Source organism: Poecilia formosa, unplaced genomic scaffold (assembly GCF_000485575.1).
Source record: "Poecilia formosa unplaced genomic scaffold, Poecilia_formosa-5.1.2 Scaffold27, whole genome shotgun sequence".
NCBI classification, from domain to species: Eukaryota; Metazoa; Chordata; class Actinopteri; order Cyprinodontiformes; family Poeciliidae; genus Poecilia; species Poecilia formosa.
The window spans coordinates 2049076-2070944 of NW_006799966.1; the positions used below are offsets into that span (position 1 = coordinate 2049076).

At 38.0% G+C, this 21869-nt stretch overlaps 2 protein-coding genes and 1 long non-coding RNA gene across 8 annotated transcripts; 2 read left to right on the forward strand and 1 right to left on the reverse strand.

Annotated features, from left to right (window-relative positions):
• jmjd4 (jumonji domain containing 4) lies at positions 1-4062 on the reverse strand. The gene is made up of 6 exons (XM_007548632.2): positions 3367-4062; positions 3107-3272; positions 2505-2630; positions 2135-2402; positions 559-705; positions 1-468 (listed from the first exon to the last, which is right to left on the reverse strand). The coding sequence occupies exons 1-6, from the start codon at positions 3617-3619 to the stop codon at positions 133-135; spliced, it is 1296 nt and encodes a 431-aa protein (XP_007548694.1). The 5' UTR covers positions 3620-4062; the 3' UTR covers positions 1-132.
• Positions 4063-4952: 890 nt separating this feature from the next.
• snap47 (synaptosome associated protein 47) lies at positions 4953-13907 on the forward strand. 6 transcript variants are annotated; one of them, XM_007548634.2, is made up of 5 exons: positions 4953-5044; positions 5348-5869; positions 7073-7572; positions 7857-7984; positions 12635-13907. In XM_007548634.2, the coding sequence occupies exons 2-5, from the start codon at positions 5373-5375 to the stop codon at positions 12782-12784; spliced, it is 1275 nt and encodes a 424-aa protein (XP_007548696.1). In that variant the 5' UTR covers positions 4953-5044; positions 5348-5372; the 3' UTR covers positions 12785-13907. The 6 variants fall into 6 exon arrangements, with proteins under 6 accessions (XP_007548696.1, XP_007548695.1, XP_007548697.1 ...); XM_007548633.2 differs by having other exon boundaries at positions 4970-5224; XM_007548635.2 differs by having other exon boundaries at positions 4970-5118.
• Positions 13908-21063: 7156 nt separating this feature from the next.
• Positions 21064-21549, forward strand: LOC107835865 (uncharacterized). The gene is made up of 2 exons (XR_001661691.1): positions 21064-21339; positions 21431-21549. It is a non-coding gene; the product is annotated as an uncharacterized LOC107835865 (long non-coding RNA).
• Positions 21550-21869: the final 320 nt, after the last annotated feature.

The window sequence follows — 21869 nt, forward strand, 5'->3', positions numbered from 1 at the left end:
TTTCTGTTTTTTATATTTCAGTGCAAAAACAAAATTCAGACGGACAAAAGCATGACTTTAGACGGCAATGAACGTCACTGCTTTCTGACATTTTTAATACTTAATGTGGCACTTGTTTAGATGTTGGGCACATTATTCCTGATAAAGGAGATGCTGCCCCCTAGTGGACTGTATAGTGTCTCTGATCTGCTGTAACAAGGTTTCAGGTTGCAAAGTAGAGGTTGAATGATCAAGCCGCTTAAAGTCCTCGTTGCACAGTAGGCATTCAATAATGTGGGCCACTCTCTGTAGGTCGAAGGCAGCGTGGTACGGTCCAAGAGCGGTGAGGGTCTCTGAGAGATGCCGGGAGTAATCGGAGGAATCGCCAGAGGAGCAGGCATTCAAAAAGGCCATCCGATTTTCAGCAACAATTTTCAGAAAGGAAGCAAATTCACTGTAGTCAATGCCAGAGCAGGCTTTCATAATGACCTGAAGGAAACATCAAGCAATAATCACTACCACATTTGAAGTATTTTTTGCATACTTCCAAATGATTGAATAACCTCATACACACAGTACCTGACAATGCTGATGCCATGAATCCATTGTGTTTCTCCACTCCTCTATCTCTTTCTGAACAGAAGACAGCTCATTCTGTAGGAACTGCCACATGATGTCAATATTGCAGCCATTAAGCCAATTATGATTAATGGAGATGGTGTCCTCCTATTAAAGAAAACAACAAATATAAACAAAAACTAAATTGTATACTTTGTTTCATGTTTGATGTAATAAAAAAAATTAATTTATTTTTGTAATTTGGTTCAAGATGTGAAACTAAGATTCTTAGTGAAATATTACCAATATATTATTCACTTTTTGAAGAAACATGCTCATAAAGTTAAAAATATGAATTTATACCAAAATCTGCAAGGAGTGTAAATGATTTTGGTAAAGAAGAGCATTGCATTTTATCTGGTGTTCAGATAATAATTATATTCATTGCCTGGTGACCCAGAGTCTGGAGGCAGAGTGAAGAATCGCAGAATTCAAGTTGGTTCAGATCCAATGTCACCCTTCTAGAGTCACTGATGATTTGGGGAGCCATGTTGTCTGCTGGTGTCAGTCTACCGTCTTCTGTCAATTCAAATGCCAGCGAGGGAATATACCAGGATATCTTGGAGCACTTAAAGTTCCCCTCTCTTGACAAGCTTTACATACAGTAGGTGCAAATTTCTACAGTCAAGCTTAGCTGGGCACCTGGCCAAAAGTATCAATACCTGGATAATGACACTGTGCTTCACTGGTCAGAGCACTGGTCAGACCTCAACCCCACAAAGAAGCTAAACAGTATTGTCAAGAGGAAGAAAATGATGAAAGGCAGCAGACCAAGCAACTCAGATGAGTCGAAGGAAACTATTAAAGCAAACCATGCTTCATTTAACGCCTCAGTAGAGTCGCATGCTGATCTCCATGCAGAGCTGCATTGGTGCAATTACTCAAAAGGGGCAGAAACGTATGACTGTCATGAGCCGATCACTTTCACTTTTGAATGAAATTACTCTTTGAATATATTCTAACTGTATTCTAATTAACTCAGATGCACCTTTATTAGGGGTGTAGCGATACAATAATTTCAATAATTTCCAAAAACACAGGAATCTAATGTTTCGTTTCGTTTTGTACGTTTGGAAGCTCATTCCCTCTCACATAAAAGGAAAAGCCGGGGAATGGCAGCGCTTTTGACATTTCTCTGACATTCAGAAAAATATGGTTTACTAATTTTAGCATAACTCCGGTCATACTTGGCCTATTAACACACAATTCAAAAAGTGGTGTGTAGTTTATAATGTGCAAGTTGAAAGTGAGACTGAGGGAGGTGGAGTCTTGCTGCTACGCTGTAACAAACGAGACGTTAAAAAGACCTATATGACTATGGACCTCTACGGTCCATAGTCATAGTCATATGGACCTCTACGGTCCATAGTCATAGCCATAGCCCATAGTCCATAGCCATTTTTCATCCACGATACTCGCGGGTGAAAAATCGATACTTTCCGAGGGCGGAAAATATTGATATATATCGCCAAATCGATTTATTTATACAGTCCTAACCTTTATACAAATAATGTATATACTTTCTTTCACTTCTCACCAGATTATAAACTTGGTGGTGCCAGCCACTTGGCACAAAAATTATTTCACCAGCCTCTTGAATAATTTCAAGAGGTTGGCAAGCTTCTTCAAACTGTGGGAAAAGGCCTCTGTCTTGCAGTTCAGCTGAAGTAACATCATAAGGGAGGTTTCCATGGGTGTCTCGTAGAAAGTCCTCCTGACCCGGAGGATACAGCAGCCACTTCTTCCTGCCACAGATATTTGCAGACCAGCTGTACGAGCGGAACACATCAGCATGGAACGGGGTCCTGGAGACAACAAGCACAATTGAGTTTTCTCCAAAAGAAGAAAAAGGTAACACCTGTGCTATGATGTCAATATAAATGGATCATACATTAAGATTTTTATACCATGAGCCTTTGGGTCCCATGTAGACAAACCGGTAGTCATCCACTTCAAGTGTGTCCCAGTATTCATTAAGCCAATCAGAAGAAAAGAAGACTGGTGTAGTGTAAACATTATGGTCTGGAAAATCCCTGTAGAATAACATAAATATGAAAGTTGTTAGTGAACGAAATTAGCAAGCTAACTTGGAATAGGTGTGGGACAGTATGAGATTTTCAAATTAAGTTAAAGATTTTCAAATTAAGTTAAATAAAACAGCACAACTTCATTTTATATTTACTCAAAAATATAACAAAACATTGCTATTATTTCAAGTAGAGAAACAAAAACCAGTGCTATTGTAATATATCATTTTCATTTTGATGCACTTGACAGCTAAATTAAACAGTAACATAGCTACTTGATAGCTTAGCAGTAGCTATAATATTGCAGTTTAAAGAATTTCAGACAAAAAAATTAAAGAATGCATAATTTCTATCTCATCACTTTCTTCGTTTTTCAAAATGGCAATGACTTATTGTGAAAGTTTTAATCAGATGCAATCTTGTTTCATACCTCATATATGCATATACAAGACAAATTGTATTCTTCTGAATAATCCTTGTACCTTGACATATGCCAGTCTTTAAGATAGAGGCATCCTTTGGGTGATGAGTGCCCATTCTGGATGTACTCCTTCCAGTAATGTATAAATTCCTTCAATGGCATTACTTGTTTGGGGTTCGCATTGTATTCCTTCGCATTGCAGTTTGCAACTGGGACAGGACTCTCATCTATAAAAAAGGGCAAGAAAATACAATAATAATAGTCAGTTAATATGACGATATTGGTTGCAGCTGTGAATGAATAAATAGGCTCGTTATTTACCAAACTCTTGCAGCAGTTTCTGAAAATTAGGTTTGCCCTCTTCTGTCACCCACTGTTTTCTACATTTCCAGTTTTCTGTGAATCTTCTTGAGAACATGCACGGGTGATTAGGCAGCAAGTACTTCCTGAAAAACTTAGAGTAACTCAGCTCTTTGTCAATGTACTCAACAAAATGCGAAGACCAAAACTGCTCATATGACTGTCGAGGCATTTTGACAAGGCTGCTGCAGTTGTGATACGCGTCTCTGTCCATGGTGGTAAACAAGAACCAGGCTAACAGGCTAATAAGCTTAGCCAACCGCTACACCGAAAAGCGAGTGAACAAATTAGAATACGTCCGCCAACTGCTATATTGGAAATTTAAATACATTTTAACGGGTTTTGTATCTCTTTTTTTTCACTACGACAACAGGTCGCCATATGACTAATATTTCTTAACGACGCAAACATAACACCGACACCTTTTCTGCTTATGTCAGTAACATTGACATTTAGTTTCTTTATCGCTAATGCTGCCGTCACTCCGATGTATCCATTAAAATGACCGTCGTAGTCATTACCCGTTCTTGAACCCCCTACCACAAAAACAGTGACATTTAACTGTATAGTGCGGATCTAGGCATAGAAGAACAAACGCCGCATGTGAGTGCATGACCTCACGTTAACGATACCGCCACGTTTTGAGTGGCATGTAGGAAAATCAGCGTGACTAGCATTTGCATTCTATTTTATTTAATATTTTATGGAAATTTTGTATTTAATATAAACAAATAACGTAATGCAAACTGCTAATCCCTTTATGGATTTTTTGTTTTTTTCTTACCAAACAACACTCCATATACATATCTGCAGTGTGATAAAGGCCTTGCCCTCATATATATAAATTTCAGAAAAAAGTAAAATAAATAAATGTGTGGAGGGTGGAGGGAACAAAGAAGATAAAAATATTTAAACTGAAAATAATTTTGCTGGCTTCTCTTCACTAATTACACGGAATTTGCTTTTTTTATTGCGTATCATACTTGTGGAATGTTATTCCTAACATGCAGCTGCAATAGCAATAACATTATGATCATTTTTGTTATTGATTACCACTTGAATACCAGTAAGAATTTTATATCTGCCATTTATTATTATATGGCTAGGGAAAATTGTTTAATCATTAAATGACTTAGACGTTTTGTAACGGATAGTAAACTATTTAAAATAAATTGTGTACATGATTTAAAATAGTAAACTATTTAAGGTGAATTTATAATTATTGAAAGTGAATTTAAATTTCTAAATTATGACTGAATGTTGCAGATTGTTTATAGCTGTTTGTCTGTTTTGATTAACATTGTAGATGGTTTAACTTTGTTTTGTTTAGTGGTATTTGTACTTTGTAATGTTTATTTGTTTATTTTGTATTACCTGACACTGTTTTAGTCGTTTAAACTTAAACGAATAATTCAAAATTGGATAACCATAAACTGATGTTTTACTTAGAAAAAAGTTTCCACCTATACTTGTGCTGCTTTACAAGTTTAGCTTGCCACTCGGAATACGGCGGACACGCTCACGCGTGTTTAGTAGGTGACAAAAATCTGGAAGTGCTTTCAAGTCGGAAAGTTAACGCGTCTGTACCCGGATGTGACATCACTTCCGTGATAAACAACGTTACTAGGAAGAATACGAGGTAACGTCATGCTCAGGCTGGTGTTTTCGCTGTATATGTTACGTTGAAAAGACATTTAGCCAAGAGAAAGCAGGGTAATTTAATTACAATGGCATTTTGTATTGCGGATGACAAAACGGAATTTTTCTGATCAGGCGCCTCATCCGAATTCATTGGTTTGCTTGCTTTACTTTGAGAAAAGTATGTTCCTAACCAGGATACACGTAGATCACCCAGCAAAGCAGACTCATGATATAACTGTGTAGATTAACCTAACAGCAACGTATGTATGTTGGCACTGAAACTTATCTGCCTTTCACCTAGGTGAGCTTGCTTCTCTGCCTTCAAGATGAGCCGGGATGCTCCCATCCACACCTGGCCTGGCTCTTATTACATCAACAGTGAGAAGAGGTGGGAGAGCGGAACCCTGTCCCTCACCAGAACCATGGTGCGCTTCATCTCAAGCCAGAGCAAGGAGTGTCTCGCCAGCTTCCGCCTGTCCAGTGTCATGGAGATGAAGATGGAGTCATCTAGTTTCATCTTCAGCACCCTCACAGTGTTGGAGGAGGGAAACATCAAGCACTGGTTTGGTTCTCTTAAGCCCAACCGGGTGGTGGTTTTTAACGTGCTTGAGCATTTCTGGAGAGAGCGGCTTCTTTCACCCACCTCAGAGGCTCGGGGGGCCGAGGGCCAACCTTCAAAGGGAAGGGAGCTGATTACCCTTGTGGCAGGAGCCCAGAGAAGACTGGAGGACACTGGCAAAGTCCTCAGCCACCAGGGAGAGCAGTTTGACAACATGATGCAAGGATTGGAGAAGATTGACTCTGATCTGGGTGTTGCTGATAAGTAATTATCAATTTTCTTAATTGAGCTACTTTTACCACATTGTGTCTATCAAAGTTGAAAAAAGTAACAGTGTAATAGTCACATGCAAATCACTAAAAAATGAGCACAAAGTAGTGCATCTCTATGATGTGGAAGAAAAATGATACATGGTTTCCAAACCTTTTTTTTTTTTTTTTGATAGAGCGTGACCTGGAGCTGCACAAAAACATAATCTGCTCTTGTTCATGCTCTACTTCTCTAGCACTTTTTTTTTTCAGATATAATCTTAGAAGTGTTGGATGCACATGTATTCACCCTGTTCCTGGACCAGTTCGTTAAGTCTTGCCCTCTGAGTCCTAGTTGGTTTTTGGTAGAATCCTGGTTTAGACTTTAACTTTCCAACATATGGATATGCTTTGCTCCTAAACAGTTTTATCTGGCACTGACAATTTAGGTTTGATGTCCTGCTGCATGCATGATTTCTTATGACTTTTTTTTCTAACAGTGGCTGTAATCTTGCTACTCGTCTGTTGAGGAAGAGTAGTGATCTTGTTGCCGCTTGTGTTTCAGGAGAGGGCTGGGTTTGGCCATGTGATATTTGTACGGTCACTTAACAGGTGATGGTTATGCCTAATATTTTGCATCCATTGTTATTATGGTTTGTTGAACTTAAGCAGAGAAACGATATGGGTGGTATGGACGGTTTTACATGGTGTCGAAATTGTAGGGAATGATTATTGCCCATATCAGCAGTATTAATATTGGATATCATATCAGTTTATCCTTAGTTTCCAGTTGCCCTTTCTCTTTGAATTTTTGAAGGATGGAGTGAACAGTGTAACCACACAGACTTATCTGGCACGTTGTTTGGTCTTCATGATGTTGTTTGCTCTCTAATGTCTGGTTCTTGTTTTCAGACTTGGGGACTTCTGAAGGCAATTGGGCAGGCTGGATTTCATTTAGGGTGTCAGAGTAAAAGGGGGCTGAAAAGAAATCAACTTCTTGTAATATTTTTATTTCTAAAAATGTTCATTAATAGAAAACACATTTTCTCCCTTTAACTTCACAGTTATACAATGTTTTCAGTTGATTACCGGTAGTTGTATCAGATCTCAATAAAACATTTAAGTTTGTGACTGTAACATAAGAGAGCATGAAAAAAAAAAAAGCACAAAGATTACAGGTACTTTTACATGGCACTTTACATTATCTGTGTCTCTTCAGACTTCTTTCAGAACTTGAGTCTCCATCCTGGTGGCCTTTCGGTAAACTCCCCTGGAAGACTCAGCAAGAGGCCAAAGCTGAGGACGCCTCCAAGGCTGCAGCTGCCATCTCCGCGGGCAAAGTGTCCAGCAGAAGCAAGGTGATCGCGAGTATCCCCGCAGTGGTGTCCAAAGGCGGAGACTCGGACTTGAAGCCTGGTTGTTTGCTGGTGCTAGTGTCCTCGCTGGAGGTGCGAGACACCAGCTGCCACCTCCTCCACCGATTTGAACGCAACGAAATCGACGAAATTAGGGTGCACAGCCCCTACGAGATCACAGTCAGGCAGCGGTTCATAGGGAAACCAGATATATGTTACAGGTTTCTGTCAGCCAAGATGCCAGAGGCCATGTCTGTGTTAGAGATGCAGTACAAAAAGAAGATGGAGTTTACAAGTGAATACGTAGCCTTCAAAGCAACTCCGCTTTCATCTCCTGACAAAGAAGGGACGATCTGGAACGACGGTAAAACAAATGTTTTTTTTGTTCTTTTGCCGTGCTGGATATATATTTGACCACTGAGTGGCAGCAAAGATCCATGTTCTCATCCTGAAGCATTCAGAAGTGCATCCACATTCAAAAACATTTCACCACAGCTATTGGTGTTTCTTTGTGACAAAAATATATTCGGATGAGTCAATTCACCCTGATTGCCTCAGTTGCTGCACTCAGAGTTTGCTGTCTGGTTTTCTTATAAACAACATATTGTATTCACTCTGCACTTTTTCTCCACCTCCACCCAATGGAAGCAGGTTTGATGCAGAAGTGCCAAGACACAGAGCTCCCAGTGGAGCTCCCGGCAGGAGAGCTGTCCCAGCTGCAGGTGCAAGCCCTCCAGCCGTCTGTCAGTCAGGCTGAGGCCCAGGAACTCAAGCAGGTGAGAAAGCTGGATTTCCATTCCCTGTATAAAAAAAATATAGCTGCACTATGGAGGTCTTAAACAGTTTCCATATTTGTATAAACAAGACAGGTGGCTGAGCTGAAAAAGCCCACATGTAGTCTGCATAGTGTCTCAAAATGACGTTTGCTGTTATTGTAAATAATCTTACAGTTACAGCAACATGTATTTTCATGTTTCCATTCCGAGCCACAATTTTCTGCTATGATTTTTTATTTTTTATCCCATGTATTTAAATGTTATTTGGTGAGCCCACAAACCAAAAGTCCATCCTGGGTTTAAGAGAGGAAAAGAAGTACGGTCAGTTATTTGGTCAGTGCCTTTTCCATTCAGTACCTCACAGCGCTGAGAGCTGTTACAGACATGGTCTGTGGTGGCAAGAGCTAAACAGTGACGCAAATTCAGGCGCATTACGCTGACATTTTTTTTTTCTTATGTTTGTGACTCACTGCTTGAGGTTGCTGAGATCTTGAAATTACATGTGAAACTTACAGTAACCCATGTTCGCTTTGTTCCATAAGTTTGAACCATGTAAGACTGAAATAAATTAATGACTGTAAGATTTACCTACTGCATACACTCACTGGGCGCTGCTTTAGGTACACTTGTTCAGCTGCTTGAAGTCAGTCAATTATATGGCAAACATCTGGTGCATCTAGTCATCTACATACAGGGAAGCTTAAAGGAAGCAATAGAATGTGGAAGAAAGTGCATTGCTCTGATGTTGGGGCCAGATAAACTGTACTGAGTATTTAAGAAACATTTCATCTGCAGGGTTATCAGGCACGTTCATCTCTGAGATTTATAGAAAACTGTGTAAAAAAAAAAAAAAAAAAAACTCAAAGTATTCAAGGAGGGCCTTGTGTTTTAGTAAAAAAGGCCTTTATGGTAGCTGAGGGGAATGTGCAGATTAGTTTGAGATGATAGAAAGACAACAGCAGTTCAAATTTAACAATTGTTTGGACAAGGTTGTTTAGAACGCCGTCTCTGAACACAACGTGTCCAGCCTTGAAGCTGATGGGGTATGTTGGCAGGAGAACAGATTAAGTGCCACTCCTGTTATCTAAAAATTGCAAACATGGACCACAGCTCACACCAAACTTGGACTGAGTAATATTGCCTGATCTAATGAGTCTTAATTTCAGCTGTGACCATGATATAGTAGAGACAGAATTCAATTTAAGCATGAAAGCATTGATTCCCTCCTGTCTTTTATTTATAGTTTAGGCTGATCCTGGTGATGTGCTGTGCTGGAGTAGGAAATTCCATTTATCAAGCTTTCTGCCATTAGTACCAACTGAGCATTTTTTTTTTTAACTCCACAGTCTACTTATAGTGTTGTTGCGAACCATTTCTGTCCCATTATGACCACAGTGTATCTTCTAATGGCTACTTATAGCAGCATAAAAGTATCAGATTATCTCAAAGGAGTCAGTGAGTTTTGCTCTACTTTAATGGTCTCCTTGGTTACCAGATCTCAATTCTGTAATATAGAACAACTTTGGGATGTTGTGGAATGGCATACTAGCATCATGGATGTGCAGCCAATAAATCCGCAGTGACTATCATGTCAATATAAATCGCAATCTCTGAGAAATGTTTCTGACACCTTGTTGATTCTATGCCATGAAAACCTAAGGCGGTCCTGAATGCAAAAGGGGAATCAACAATGTACTAGCAAAGTGTACCTAATAAAAAGGCAGATCGGTTAACGACTCTACTACTCAGTCCAAAGTCACATGATAGCTTGTGTGATTCCAGAGCAGCCAGAAAGCTGAAGTCCCCAAAGCTCCTTGGGCCACCCATTTCTCAAAGCCTTAGGTTTGACAAGTCTAAAAGAGTTCCTGATGGTGCTACAGTATTCCTTTGAACGCACTTCATGACTATTCACCTATCCCTGTGATTCACTGTTATGACCCTTCACTATAAATTTAGTTAAATATTACACAGCGCTTCGCTGCTGCTTTGGCGTAAAAGCTATGTCTTAAATAAACGTTTGAAAGCATTACCAGCACTGGGCCGGTCGTAAAGCTCAGCTTGGCCATTGTGCTTTCAAATGTTTTATTGTCCTCTCCTGATAAGGGTTCACAGGCTGCCAGCTCTAGGACTCTATGCAGTACTAGTGCACACACCACGCTCCGAACATAATTCAAGATGACAATCTAGTCTTAGATACGCTGTCTTAGACAGTGTATTTAGATTCGCTGTTCCGAGGCCTGAGTTAAGTGCAGATACCTACACTGCATCGCCGTCCACTGCCATGACTAAAATAGTGACCCTGAGTTCATAGCTAGACTTAATACAATGGCTTAGATCATTAAACCATATTTACCAGGCTGAAAGGAAAACACAACGCGAACAAGAAAATACTTGAAGGTGGAATTGCAAGGCATTAGTAAAAGTAGAATTAAGAATAAAGAATATATTTGGTCCAACACTAGACTGGAAGAAGATAAGTATTGTTGCCTCTCTGATATGGTAAAACGTAAATCAGAATAGGTTGCATTTGTTTAAATGTTGCTATTGCAAGAAGGACAACACCACTCTTCACTTTTTCCCTCACTACTTCTGCACTTCATCTGCAAAAAGTCAGTAAACTAGCAATCGGGTCGTAGATCAGTACAAAACGGAACTTTTGAATCTGAACCATGTCTGAATGTCGAACATTTACTAAGAAATAAATGTGATGAACCATAAAAACCGTTTACTATTTGAAACACAAAACTCTTTTGTGCCATGCAGACCTATGACGTGTTGAAGTTCTTATTCGTTTTTTTTTTTCTTTCTGTTTTTCATGTCTAAGCCACCTCATCAATGCGCTGCACTGTTTTTTGTAATTTTCGCTCATATTATTCTGTGAGCTGTAGCCTAAATGTTTAATTTTGGAGGTTTTTTTCATCATTTATAATCTTACTATTGTGTAAGCAATGACTGAAAATACTGCAAGGTATGATGCCGTCATGTCATTTTAGTTTAGAGTGTGAAGTCACAGACCTGAGTGAGTGAATGCACATGTTTCTTGGAGTGTATTGACATTATCTGCTTTCTAATCCATTGCCTGTGGCTGTTTTCATGCCCATGTGAAATGTCCACAGAAAGCAGCTGGTGAGACCTGACATCATGTCAGCTGCTGCATGAGCATGGTTTGTGTGAGTGTGTATAAAATAATACAGGCTTAGACACGAGCTTGGTAGAGTTTGAAGTGAGTGTTTATTGGGTTTTGCGTGGCAGAGTGCAGTATATTTAAACCGTCCCATTAATCATCACAAACATGGTTTTTAGACCGTGGACATGTAGTCACAATATCCCCTAAACTCACAGAAAGTCGAACATAAACAACATTGTTTAGCAACGCTCCCCTGAGAGAAGATAGCACTTCTTTCTTGCTGTATTGGCAGGTTGTGGCAGCTGAATGCCCCTTAGATCCTCAGCATTGACTTATTGCATCATAGATCCACAGACATTAAACATCGAAACATATTTCTTGAGAGCAAAAGAAAAAAAAAAAAAGCATGATAGTGCTCTAAATTAAGACTGAAGCCCAATGTATTTGCAGGCATTTTAACACCCAAATGAGAATGTTATGCCTATAAAAAAATGTATCCAAACCCATACAAAGTTTTCAAACATTTTTCCCATAATGACCACATATTTCAAATGATTTTATTGGATTTTCATAGACCAACACGAAACACATGAACAATGTAAAACAGAAAGAAATTCTTTTGGGGTCTACTAGGGACTGCAGTTTTAGCCCATTCCTTTTTTAAAAAATAGCCAAAACTCAGTCAGATTGGCCAAAGAATAAGCTGTGATTCAAATCAACTCTATCTCTGGCTTAACGTAAAGGATTTAGGTAAAATAATTAGGCAGAGCTCGACTTTCTAGAATGTGAGATTCTTCCACTGTCTGTGCCATAGTCTTTAGATGTTTGATAAAACAGTGCTCTGTTGGTTGTCACATGCTTGGGGATGTTGTTGTAACCCATATGGGTGTAAGGCAATATTCACACTGGATGACTCTGGTTTATAAAACTGTTATTACCTTGGTTTCTACTTATTTATTCACTTTCCTTTGGAGAACTGTAAGCCGTTTTGCCTCAAATGGCATTTTGTATCTCTTTGCTCCTTATGTCCAAACTGAAATAGATGAAGCTTTCATTTTATCTGTCCCCTGTACATACAAATATGAGCTAAAGTTGTCAAAATGTGCTTGAGTGAAAGCCCTCTGCTCCATCTGAACAAACCAGTAACGGAAATCCTTTAAATTGTACGTTAAATCTAAAATAGATACTGTTGCTAAATTATAAATTGTTTCTATAACAAAAACTGTTTTTTCTTTGTCACATAGCTTGCGTTTTGTATTTGTTATGCTTGTTTTGGACTTAGTCTGTCTTGTCTACTATGACATTTGCTGCTGTCTTTGCCAGGTCAACCTTGTGAAAGAGGGCCTTAATCTTAATGGGTCTTTCACTCTAAAACACCTTAAGACTGCTCTATTGTTTAGTGATTTTGAAATAGTCATCCCGTTATGTTGTTACTTGGTTACCCGTGCTCTCAGGAGGCTGACATGTTGTGAAAATATTGACCCAACTGAATATATCCTCCTGTGCGGTGTTATGTTTGTAAGCAGATGCTGATGCAGCTAAAGAACCTTGCACTGGAGGCGGAGACGGAGCTGGAGCGCCAGGACGAGGTCCTGGACGTCCTGACGAGCTCAACAGACCGAGCCACCATGCACATTGGGAAGCACACATGTCGCATGAAAAGGCTGCTGTAGAGGAAAGACTGATGAAGAAAAAACAAAGCACGTCACTCCATGATGTGCCTTAGATGGCCTTTCTGCTCGAAGTAAGCATTAAAAACTGACACATGGTCTTGATAGTTCTTAAGATTTAGTGCTACTTAAAGATGTAACTGGATGGATCTCTAATTTGTAGGGTGGTCCTGAGGTGTTCCCACAAATCTAGCTTAAATATTACTTGCTGTAAAAATAGAACTTTGGTTCTTCAATGCAATTAGGCAACACATACCTTCCAAAGTTTGCAATACTTCTTTAACAGAAAAGACTGTTTTTAAGCTTTATTCATGTATTTTTCTTTTAAGTTTGAGCTTCAGTTTGCCAAATCAGTGTTTAGCATTTTTAAAAACATCATTTCAAGCCTTGTAATCTCTTTTTTGTTCATGATTTAGAAGGATACAGTTAATTTCTCTCTTCCCAGTGATGCATTTGTCCTAGATAATGTATTGTAACAATTCATTTTTATGTTTCTCAGGTTATATGTTTCACTTATCCTTTTTGAAAAGGAGTCTGTCTCTTTCTTATGCATGTGTCAGTATGACTTATTTTACAGAAATAAGGGAAAATGTTATTTGAAAATAAAAATCAATATATAGTTGAACACTAATAAAACTTTGGACATTCTATGAAAGGGGAGAAAATACACATTTATCTTTAGGATTAATTTATCTAGTGTACATTACAAGCACATATGTTAACATTATACATCCTTTGTTATTTAAACTGAACTTTTTCGTTTAAAATTTTTATTTGCTCTGAGTGTTTTTTGTTGTTGTTGTTGTTGTTTTTGTCAAAGAAAATGCAAGAGAGGTACATGTTATGTGTGTCATGAGATAAAGATTTGACCTAGAGATGATTTGCGACTAAACTGGAGCATGTCAAAGTAACTAGGTGTATTACTGTACATTTAATGCATCTATACCAACTTCTGAAATGATCTACATCTATTTCTACCGTTAACTTAATTTGTCATTGGATGTAAGTAAGTAAATAGCTTTGACTATCAGTAAGATTCACCTCATTTTTCCTTCTATTGTATGCACTGACTGAGTCTGTGTAGCATAATATGTGCAATAAAAGTGAAATAAGCTCAACAAATATACATATTTTTAACTTTTAACTTTTTGTGGAACTTCTAATTAGCATATTGAATGGTTTGTTAAAATAACTCGGTTACTTTATTACTCATTGCAGTTGCCATCTGCAGAACTTTCTTTTTTTTTTTCTTTTTTTACTGCTCATTGTTTTTCTTCACTCCTCTTGCCTTCTTCCATTGAGTGAAGTAGGAAATCAATATGAGCCAATAATTTCTTTTGACATAAAACTGCTTAATGTCATTTTAATTATTTTATTATGTAATAACCCTGACATGTTTTACTTTAAGCTGGTCTTAAAGTAAAGTAAAGTGCAATTGCTTTTCATTTTTAGCAATCAATTGCACTAAAAGAGCAACTTAAACAACAAAAAATATATTGTCAAGCCATAAGAAAAACATTTATTTCGGATCAATCTTGTTTTGATAGAGTTAAAATATGTAGTGTTTTCATGCACATGTTATATATTTTATACTGAAATTGATTTTGAATTCAAACCCCATGATTCATTGCTTGGACTAGACAGCAGCAGAAATAATAAGAAAACAAATTTTTTTAGTATCATGATTAATGACTGTGAGCCTGATGATTAGCAACAAAGTTGCCATTTACCGCTGTGTTGAATAACAGGCAGATGGATCTTCCAAAAAGTGCTTTAAAATATGAGGGTAGTTGCTGGTTTATAAGGTTACTAGAGTTCTCTTTGCTTACATGGGTAAATTGCCTTGTAAGTTTTCACTTTATGAACTCGCATTCAATCTTAAATGCCTTGGGTCACCATTTTCTTCAGCGCCGATGCCCAAAAGAAACATTTGATGTCATTGCCATTCCTCTGCAAGTTTCCACTGCCTAGTCAATAAAAATAGTTATTTGTGTTTTTCCAAAGATAATAATAAAAATAACTATTGTGAGCCACAAATCGGAACAAAATTAAAAAGAAAAAAGTCATCAAATTCCCACCAAATTAGTGTAGCCAATACCCTAATGCCAAAGTGTTCTACAAGTTTACATTTCTTTCACAATGTTTTACATTTATAAATCACAGTATGAAGTATGTATATTTTGTATGTAAACATATATTTTCCATGAGCAGTGAGGTCTGAAAACTAACCCAGATGGCCTGTGCTTGCTATTGCTACCAGCTGCAGGAATACTAATGGTAAAGTCTCAAACTTGTTAGCAAAAACGTCCTATTTACAAAGAGGAAATTACCATAATCGCGCTTTTAACTTCTTTGGAAGATGTTTACATTACTCTGTGAACAGATTTTGTCAACAAGTTAACATGCTAATTACAAAACATTTAGTGGAAGTTGACATCATATAAAAGGTATGATTTGATTTGTGTAAATCGTGGTTTCAGGGATCTTCCATTATGCGGCTGTTGTTTAGTTTTTAAGTGATGAAAAACTATTAAAGCAGTTTAATTTTTGTAGTGACATTTTGACCTAAACATGATCAACATTTTGTGCCGTAGAACTTGGTATTAAAAAGAGGGGCATTGAAAATAAGGCAGACAGCCTCATTCCAGTCTGGTCCCAGTGAGCGTAAACGTATCACTGCCATGAAAAATTGGATCATGAAAACACTTAGCACAACACAGAGCTCTTACTCTTGTGTGACACTATAAATATTCTTGCCCAGATGAGAGTGATTTAATTGTGGGCCATTTATTTTGTTGATTCCACTGATAAACAGTGAAATGTTTGGAAGTTCTGAACTTCAGAAGCACGGCACATGGTTTCTTGAATTCCAACCCTTTAAAAAGAAAAAAAAAAAGCTTAGGGAAACAGACAACACGCTGGCGTGGTTTTGAAGCAGCACTCGCAATACGAGGAAGTGGCGGCGGTCTCGTCTGACCACAGATACATGAGATCCAGCTTTGCCTTCTAAACGGATGGTATGGAGACACAAGGGATTTTGTTGGCCTTGACTTCCAAGCCTGTTTACATGATAGTCCTGTGGTAAGAGCTTTCATTCAAAGAGGCATGTCTCTACTGAAGGCACATCACTCAGTGCTTACAAGGAAGAAAAAAAAAAAAAACAGCTCGAGACTGTGGGCAACAAGGGCACGAGGGTTGCGCTGCACTCCAAATGATGAAGTCATATTTCTCTTCAATGGGGTTTTCAGTCTTTATAAAAAATAAAAAAATAAAAATCTGCTCTTTTGCTCAATTTCCATTTAGCATTGTAGAGTCACTTCAGTTTTAATACATAAATTATGACAGTTAATATTACACATCTGAAAGTATGAATGGTGTGTTAATTAAGCCAGACCCAGACACATCAGTGAATTACTACAGAAAATCTCGGTTTTAGTCTGTTTGGCTTTATCCGAGTATAACATCCTGATTCTTGACTCACATCCTGGACAGACCCCTCACCATTGCAGGTGTTGCTACGTTTTCTTTTGCTGTGGGAGTTTCTGGTTTCAGGAAACAAGGTCCTGTGCTTAACATTAGAACTGGGATAATACATTCCTGGAAAGAAGGTGCCTGAGCAATACCAGGGGGTCAATGTGCTCTCTCAAATAGAAAGTGGTATGACTCTTTACATCGACACTTTCTGTATTCCTCTTACTATATGACGATGTTTTTTTCTTATTTTTTTTAGGCAAAGTTATACATCATATAGAGATTAGCATGTGGATTTATATTTAACCTTGACTTCATTTATTATCCATCCGTGCAAATATGTTGTTTGGATTTGATTCTATCTATGGTTTCTATCTACTCGTGAATTTGCTCAGCATGGCTGTTACGGTACTTTCCCAGATGCTGAGCTGCATGCTGAAATCATGTGCTGTTGCTCATTGTAATGTTTTTGTTGATCTTTCAGTGGCTTGATTCTTGGTTTTCTGGCCTTTCCCATTTCTGCGCAACATGGATAACATTGACAGGGCCAAACCAAACTTGGCCGCTGTTTTGCACAGCAGTGTCAGTCTCAAATTCACTCCAGGTGAAATCTGACATTACAGCTCACCTGATGTCCGTCTAGCGACTTAAATGTAAACAATGTATTGTTTGCTGATTTTACTACTGTTGCTTAGGGTGTTTTGCCTCCACCACAGACATTGGTACTCGTATAGTGTTATATTGCACAACTCTTGGAGGAAAAAGTTAGAAGAAATATTGTACTAGAACAGTAGCTTGGAGACCTGTCAAACTGGTACCCATGCAGGTTTTTTTAAAGGAGCTTACTTTCCCTATAACTGACTACAGTGATGATTTTACAAATTGCATTTTTCTCTACATACTCAGATTCAGTCTTACTTGTGAAGGTAAAATTGCATTATAGCAACGCAGAAATCAGAATATTACTTAGAGGACCTTTTGAAAAAAAAACTGACTTTTTCTTCAAATTTAATAAAGATTCATACACATGTGCACAGGCATATCTTAGATTTCTTTGCAGTACTTCTATGCGGTGCTTATGCAAGCCTTCATTTTCTCCAAGTACTCATTTTGTGTCTTACTTGTGATTGTAAATGTGCACTACAGCAACACAGCTATCAACATGTCATTTAGAGTACAGTGTCTGTCATTCCACCCAAACTCTGTAAGTCCATCTGTAGTTAGTTCATCTACAAAATGTCAATTCAATTTGATGCTATGTGGTGGATGGATGCAAATTAAAATACTGAAATACAATCACACTGCCACTGTATTCAAACTCAATTAATTTGGCTCAGATGAGAAAAAAAATCTGAAACTGATTTTTGTGGCTAAACATGTAGAAGGAACATATAGAGAGAGCTGTGCTTGATTTACTGCAATCTGTAGACATAAGCAGACACTTTGTACTCAGAGAAGTAAAAAAAAAAAGTATAAAATGGACAAACAACAGCTACTGTTACCCAGGTGGCCTGGGTGATAACTCTAATCAAGTTTGTCAAAGCTACAGTATGAAGTGTGTTGTGCACTCTTCCCTCAAGACATGGGTTCTTGCTTACCTTAAACCAAAGATTTAAAGTGGACAATCCTGAGTGATAGCCGTTCCTATTCACCTTTATCTGCATCAATTAACGATGTAGGAACATGGTGTTTCCAGCCTTTTTCACAACTTATCCAAAACAGCAGTCCGTGAGGAAACTCTCGTTCCAGGTGACATGACACATTTTAAGAAAGGTATAAAGAAAAATTTAAAGTTTAAAATCAATTTTCAGCCCAGGAAACAATAGAGACTCCTCTTGATTTATTTCTATTTCAGTGTTAATAGGAAATACACTAACCTGGCCACCAAAATCTGGAGAGATTTACAGTTTTTGATGATTCAGCAAAAATGCTGCAAAAAGTCTTTCATTTTTTTTCCATATAAAAACATTGATGGTAATGCCTAAAACACACTCCAAGCTTTTTCAGGTGGTAACACTATTGTGCTTGAAATAAGTGTTTTCAGCAGGCAAACTATTATGTCTTCACTTTATCCATTTCACGTGAGTCAAAACAGGCAAATGTGGCTTCTTAGAGTGAAAGGTAATGGGTGTTTTGCTTTTTTTCCTCTAAAAAACATGTTGAATCCTTCTGTTTTGTTTAGTTCCAGTTCTGAACCCCAGTTGAGCTTTATCAAATTTGCCTCCCTTTTTGATGACAAGATTGTGAACTCATCTAAAGCCCATCTATGTGCACCTCCCCCAAGCAGGTTGTCAGGGCATCGGCCTGTTCACACAGCAATGGTACTTTTACAAGTCGGCCCCCCAGAAACCCTTAGCGAGTGTGTTTTTAGTGGCTCTTACTGCAAATGGAAACACTTAACTCCCACAATAAATTACCCACCAGACTGTTGCCACACTGCAGAACCCCAGCGTTTGGAGCTATGGATTTATATTTCATTAGAGTGTATTTAAATCTGCTATGTTGTAATGACTTTGGTTGAAATGAACTGATAAAAGGGCTGGAAATAAATGAGTCAAGTAAAGGTTGTTGCACCAGCCAGCAGGGCTGGATGTCTGATTAAAGCTAAGGATGTGTACCCCAGTCACCTCATTGTTGCCTGACACTGGGGTCATTTTAGGATAAAAATGCACTTTCTTGGTTACTTATTTTCTGTAGTAAGTAAACAGTCATTAGTATGGCAGGCCATTGATCTCACGGACAACACTGGCATTAAGTCTAAGCTATTGTTTATGCTGTGGCAGGGTAATTAAAAGGGACAATCATACAGCCTGTGCTGTTTAAAAGTGGATCCATAACAAAAACAGTAATAACAGCACAACTCCTTGGGGTCAAGGTCTGGACACCACTTAAACATGCAGAAAAGCATAGTTTGTCTTGAATCGCTGTACTTGATGTCAACGTTTGGTAGGAAATAAGGACTTTGTCTAGGTTCCTTGCTAGCTGGGAACCTGTTAAAAAATCCTAATTATCATTCCAGCAAACACATGTATTTGACCACCGAGTGATGTCATCACAGCTGACCAAACAGATTGTTGTTGAAATATTGCCCTGCTGTTATAGGTACGATGTGACGGCGTTGTGTGTTCACCAAGAGCTGCCGCAAGAATAACAAACACAGCTGAATTTGGGGTTTGCGTTTCAGCAGGATGGCAACACATGCAGCGTCTGGGTGGGACAAAGGATAGTAGCCATGGACAGCATGTGTTGGCTCTTTGCTTTTGTGGTAAAACTTGTCAGTATGATTTGGGAGGTTAATGTAAACATCCACCAATTTCTGAGTACACACGTTTGTGAAAACCCCTTGAAACGTTTGTGTCCATTTTTTGTGGCAAAGATTGGCGAAAGAAAAAAAAAATATTAAAATAAAACCGAAGAAAAAGCATTTTTGTGAAGGTATGTGCTTTGGTAAGCTAAGCAAAAGCAAAAGGTAACAGTTTGTTTGAAGGGGGTGAATAAGACTGTCATGACACTGTCATAAACATGAAATAACACATGTCATGAACATGAATAAGTCTTCATGAATATTTATGACTGTTGTCATAAAGCGTCATTCGGTAAATTATGACACTTAATACAAAGTTGACATTATTCAAAATGTCTTTGTTATGACAACTTGACATTAACCAAGAAATCATTACTGTTTAAACTTTACCTTTAATAACATAAAGTTACCTCATTTTTAAAGTGCAATCAGTAATACTTTTATAACAAATTTATATCAGTAATGATTTCTTTGCAGATTAACTGGATGGAGCTAAATGCAGAGCAATCCTGGAAGACACCAGCTACATACACCTGCTAGAAGACACATGAAAGTTCACTGTAGATAGGACAATGACATTATTGCTACAGAATGCTTTTTATTAAAGCATATATGTGGAATGGTCCAATCAAAGAGCAGACCTAAATTGTGGCTGAGAATCTCTGGACGCATTCAGGTACTTCCCTTAGAATCTGACTGAGATTGATCTATTTTGCAAAGAATAATTATGAAACTTATCAGTTTCCAGATGTGGTTTAAACTGGTAGAGATACACTTCAAAGTTGGTAAAGGCAGTAAAGCTATTTCCCAAAACACAACTATAATTTGAATGAAAGGATGTTGTAAGAAATGATTCACTTGTTTTAGCTGAATGCAAAGACATTTCCCTATTTGTATAACGGATCAAACTCAATCCATTATTTTCTTTCCTACTCACAGGTATGAACTACTTTGAGTTGGACTATCACCAAAGAAAAAAAAATATTTAGGTTTGTGGCTGTAGCACAACAACATTTGAAAAAGTTCAAAGAGTACTTTTGCAAGACTTTTTTACATGTTTTGAATGATCTCTCCAAAAAGTGGTTCAAAAGTTATGCTGGGACAATAGACTGCATCTCTAATGAGGGTGTGGACCATCAGCTTCAGGCTGAAATCATTTTCTTTTAATAACTTCCAAAGTGAAGCCGGCAGCTTAATGTCATGGGCTGGAACTTTTGAAGTCAGTGAAACCACAAATCAAGAGAATAATTGTAATCATTTTTGGTTTGGGAGTGGGTTTAAAGGAAAAACAAAGTAAAAGTTCTGGTGTGATCTTGGATCAGAAATCTGTCCTCGAGTTTCAGAGCAACTAAAAACATATTTTTTCAGGTTGTCTTCATATTTTTTTAAAAAGGAAATTAGCAACAAAAGAAAAACATATTTCTCTATATATGAGGCGTCATGTTCTTGAGCCTATTTCATTTTTTTTCATTCTTACAGCTCTTTTTATATTTTCTCTTTTAGTTACTCTTGTTTCCATAACTGCACAGATTTTTTTGAACAACACCTATTTTGTAAAGGCCCTCTGCAATCCCAAATGGTTTGTTCTTGTAACCTCAGTTGAGCAGCCAGCAACTATGTAATTGGAGAAGATTGAGTACACACAGCAAAACCATAGCCTGGTGAGCTCCTGAGAAACTGAAACAAAGATTACCAGATGTTTACCCTGCCCTTCCACATGTGAAGGGAAAGATGAACTTACCCACCGACTGCAAGAGGCAGACTGAATGAGTGACTACTACTGGTAAGAGGAGCTACGATACAGCTTGAGCATGAAACCAGTGCAAAACAATGACGTGTTACGTTGTTTGGTTTTCCTGTAAAAGGAAATCTAGTGTTCCTCAGGATATTACTCAGGAATCCCCTTCGACTGATGGAAACCATGGAGCCGTCCAAAAAAAAAAAAAAAGCGCCATAATTCAGCTGTCTGGTTTCAATTAAAGGATATTAAATATCAAAGACAATCACTCCCATTTTTAAGAGCAATTTTTATGGGTTCCTGGTTTATTTTGATTGGAAATTTGTGGGTGGAGCACATGCTAATAGATATGGAAAACTTGCACCTGTGGTATAGCAATGTTTTGAGTGTCAGATACACTGACTGTTTGCATACTTTTCTTCTGAGAGGGAGCCTGGGTTTATCCAAGGAACAATTCCAGACTGGGCCTGACCTGTGGGATTGTCTGGAATAAAAGTCTGCACAGTATTTGTAAGATTGTAAGCTTTGACTTGCCGTGTGTAATTTATGTCATCAATCATTGTTATTGACTAGCC

Bases quoted from the DNA above. Each gene is read 5' to 3' on its own strand.
- jmjd4 (XM_007548632.2), bottom strand. From the start codon at position 3,619: ATGGACAGAGACGCGTATCACAACTGCAGCAGCCTTGTCAAAATGCCT. The intron at 3,273-3,366 runs GTAAATAACGAG...CCTTTTTTATAG, and splicing joins GAAACTGCTGCAAGAGTTTG to ATGAGAGTCCTGTCCCAGTT. The intron at 706-2,134 runs GTGAGAAGTGAA...TTTCTTTAATAG, and splicing joins ACCACCAAGTTTATAATCTG to GAGGACACCATCTCCATTAA.
- snap47 (XM_007548634.2), top strand. From the start codon at position 5,373: ATGAGCCGGGATGCTCCCATCCACACCTGGCCTGGCTCTTATTACATC. The intron at 5,870-7,072 runs GTAATTATCAAT...GTGTCTCTTCAG, and splicing joins GATCTGGGTGTTGCTGATAA to ACTTCTTTCAGAACTTGAGT. The intron at 7,573-7,856 runs GTAAAACAAATG...ACCCAATGGAAG, and splicing joins AGGGACGATCTGGAACGACG to CAGGTTTGATGCAGAAGTGC.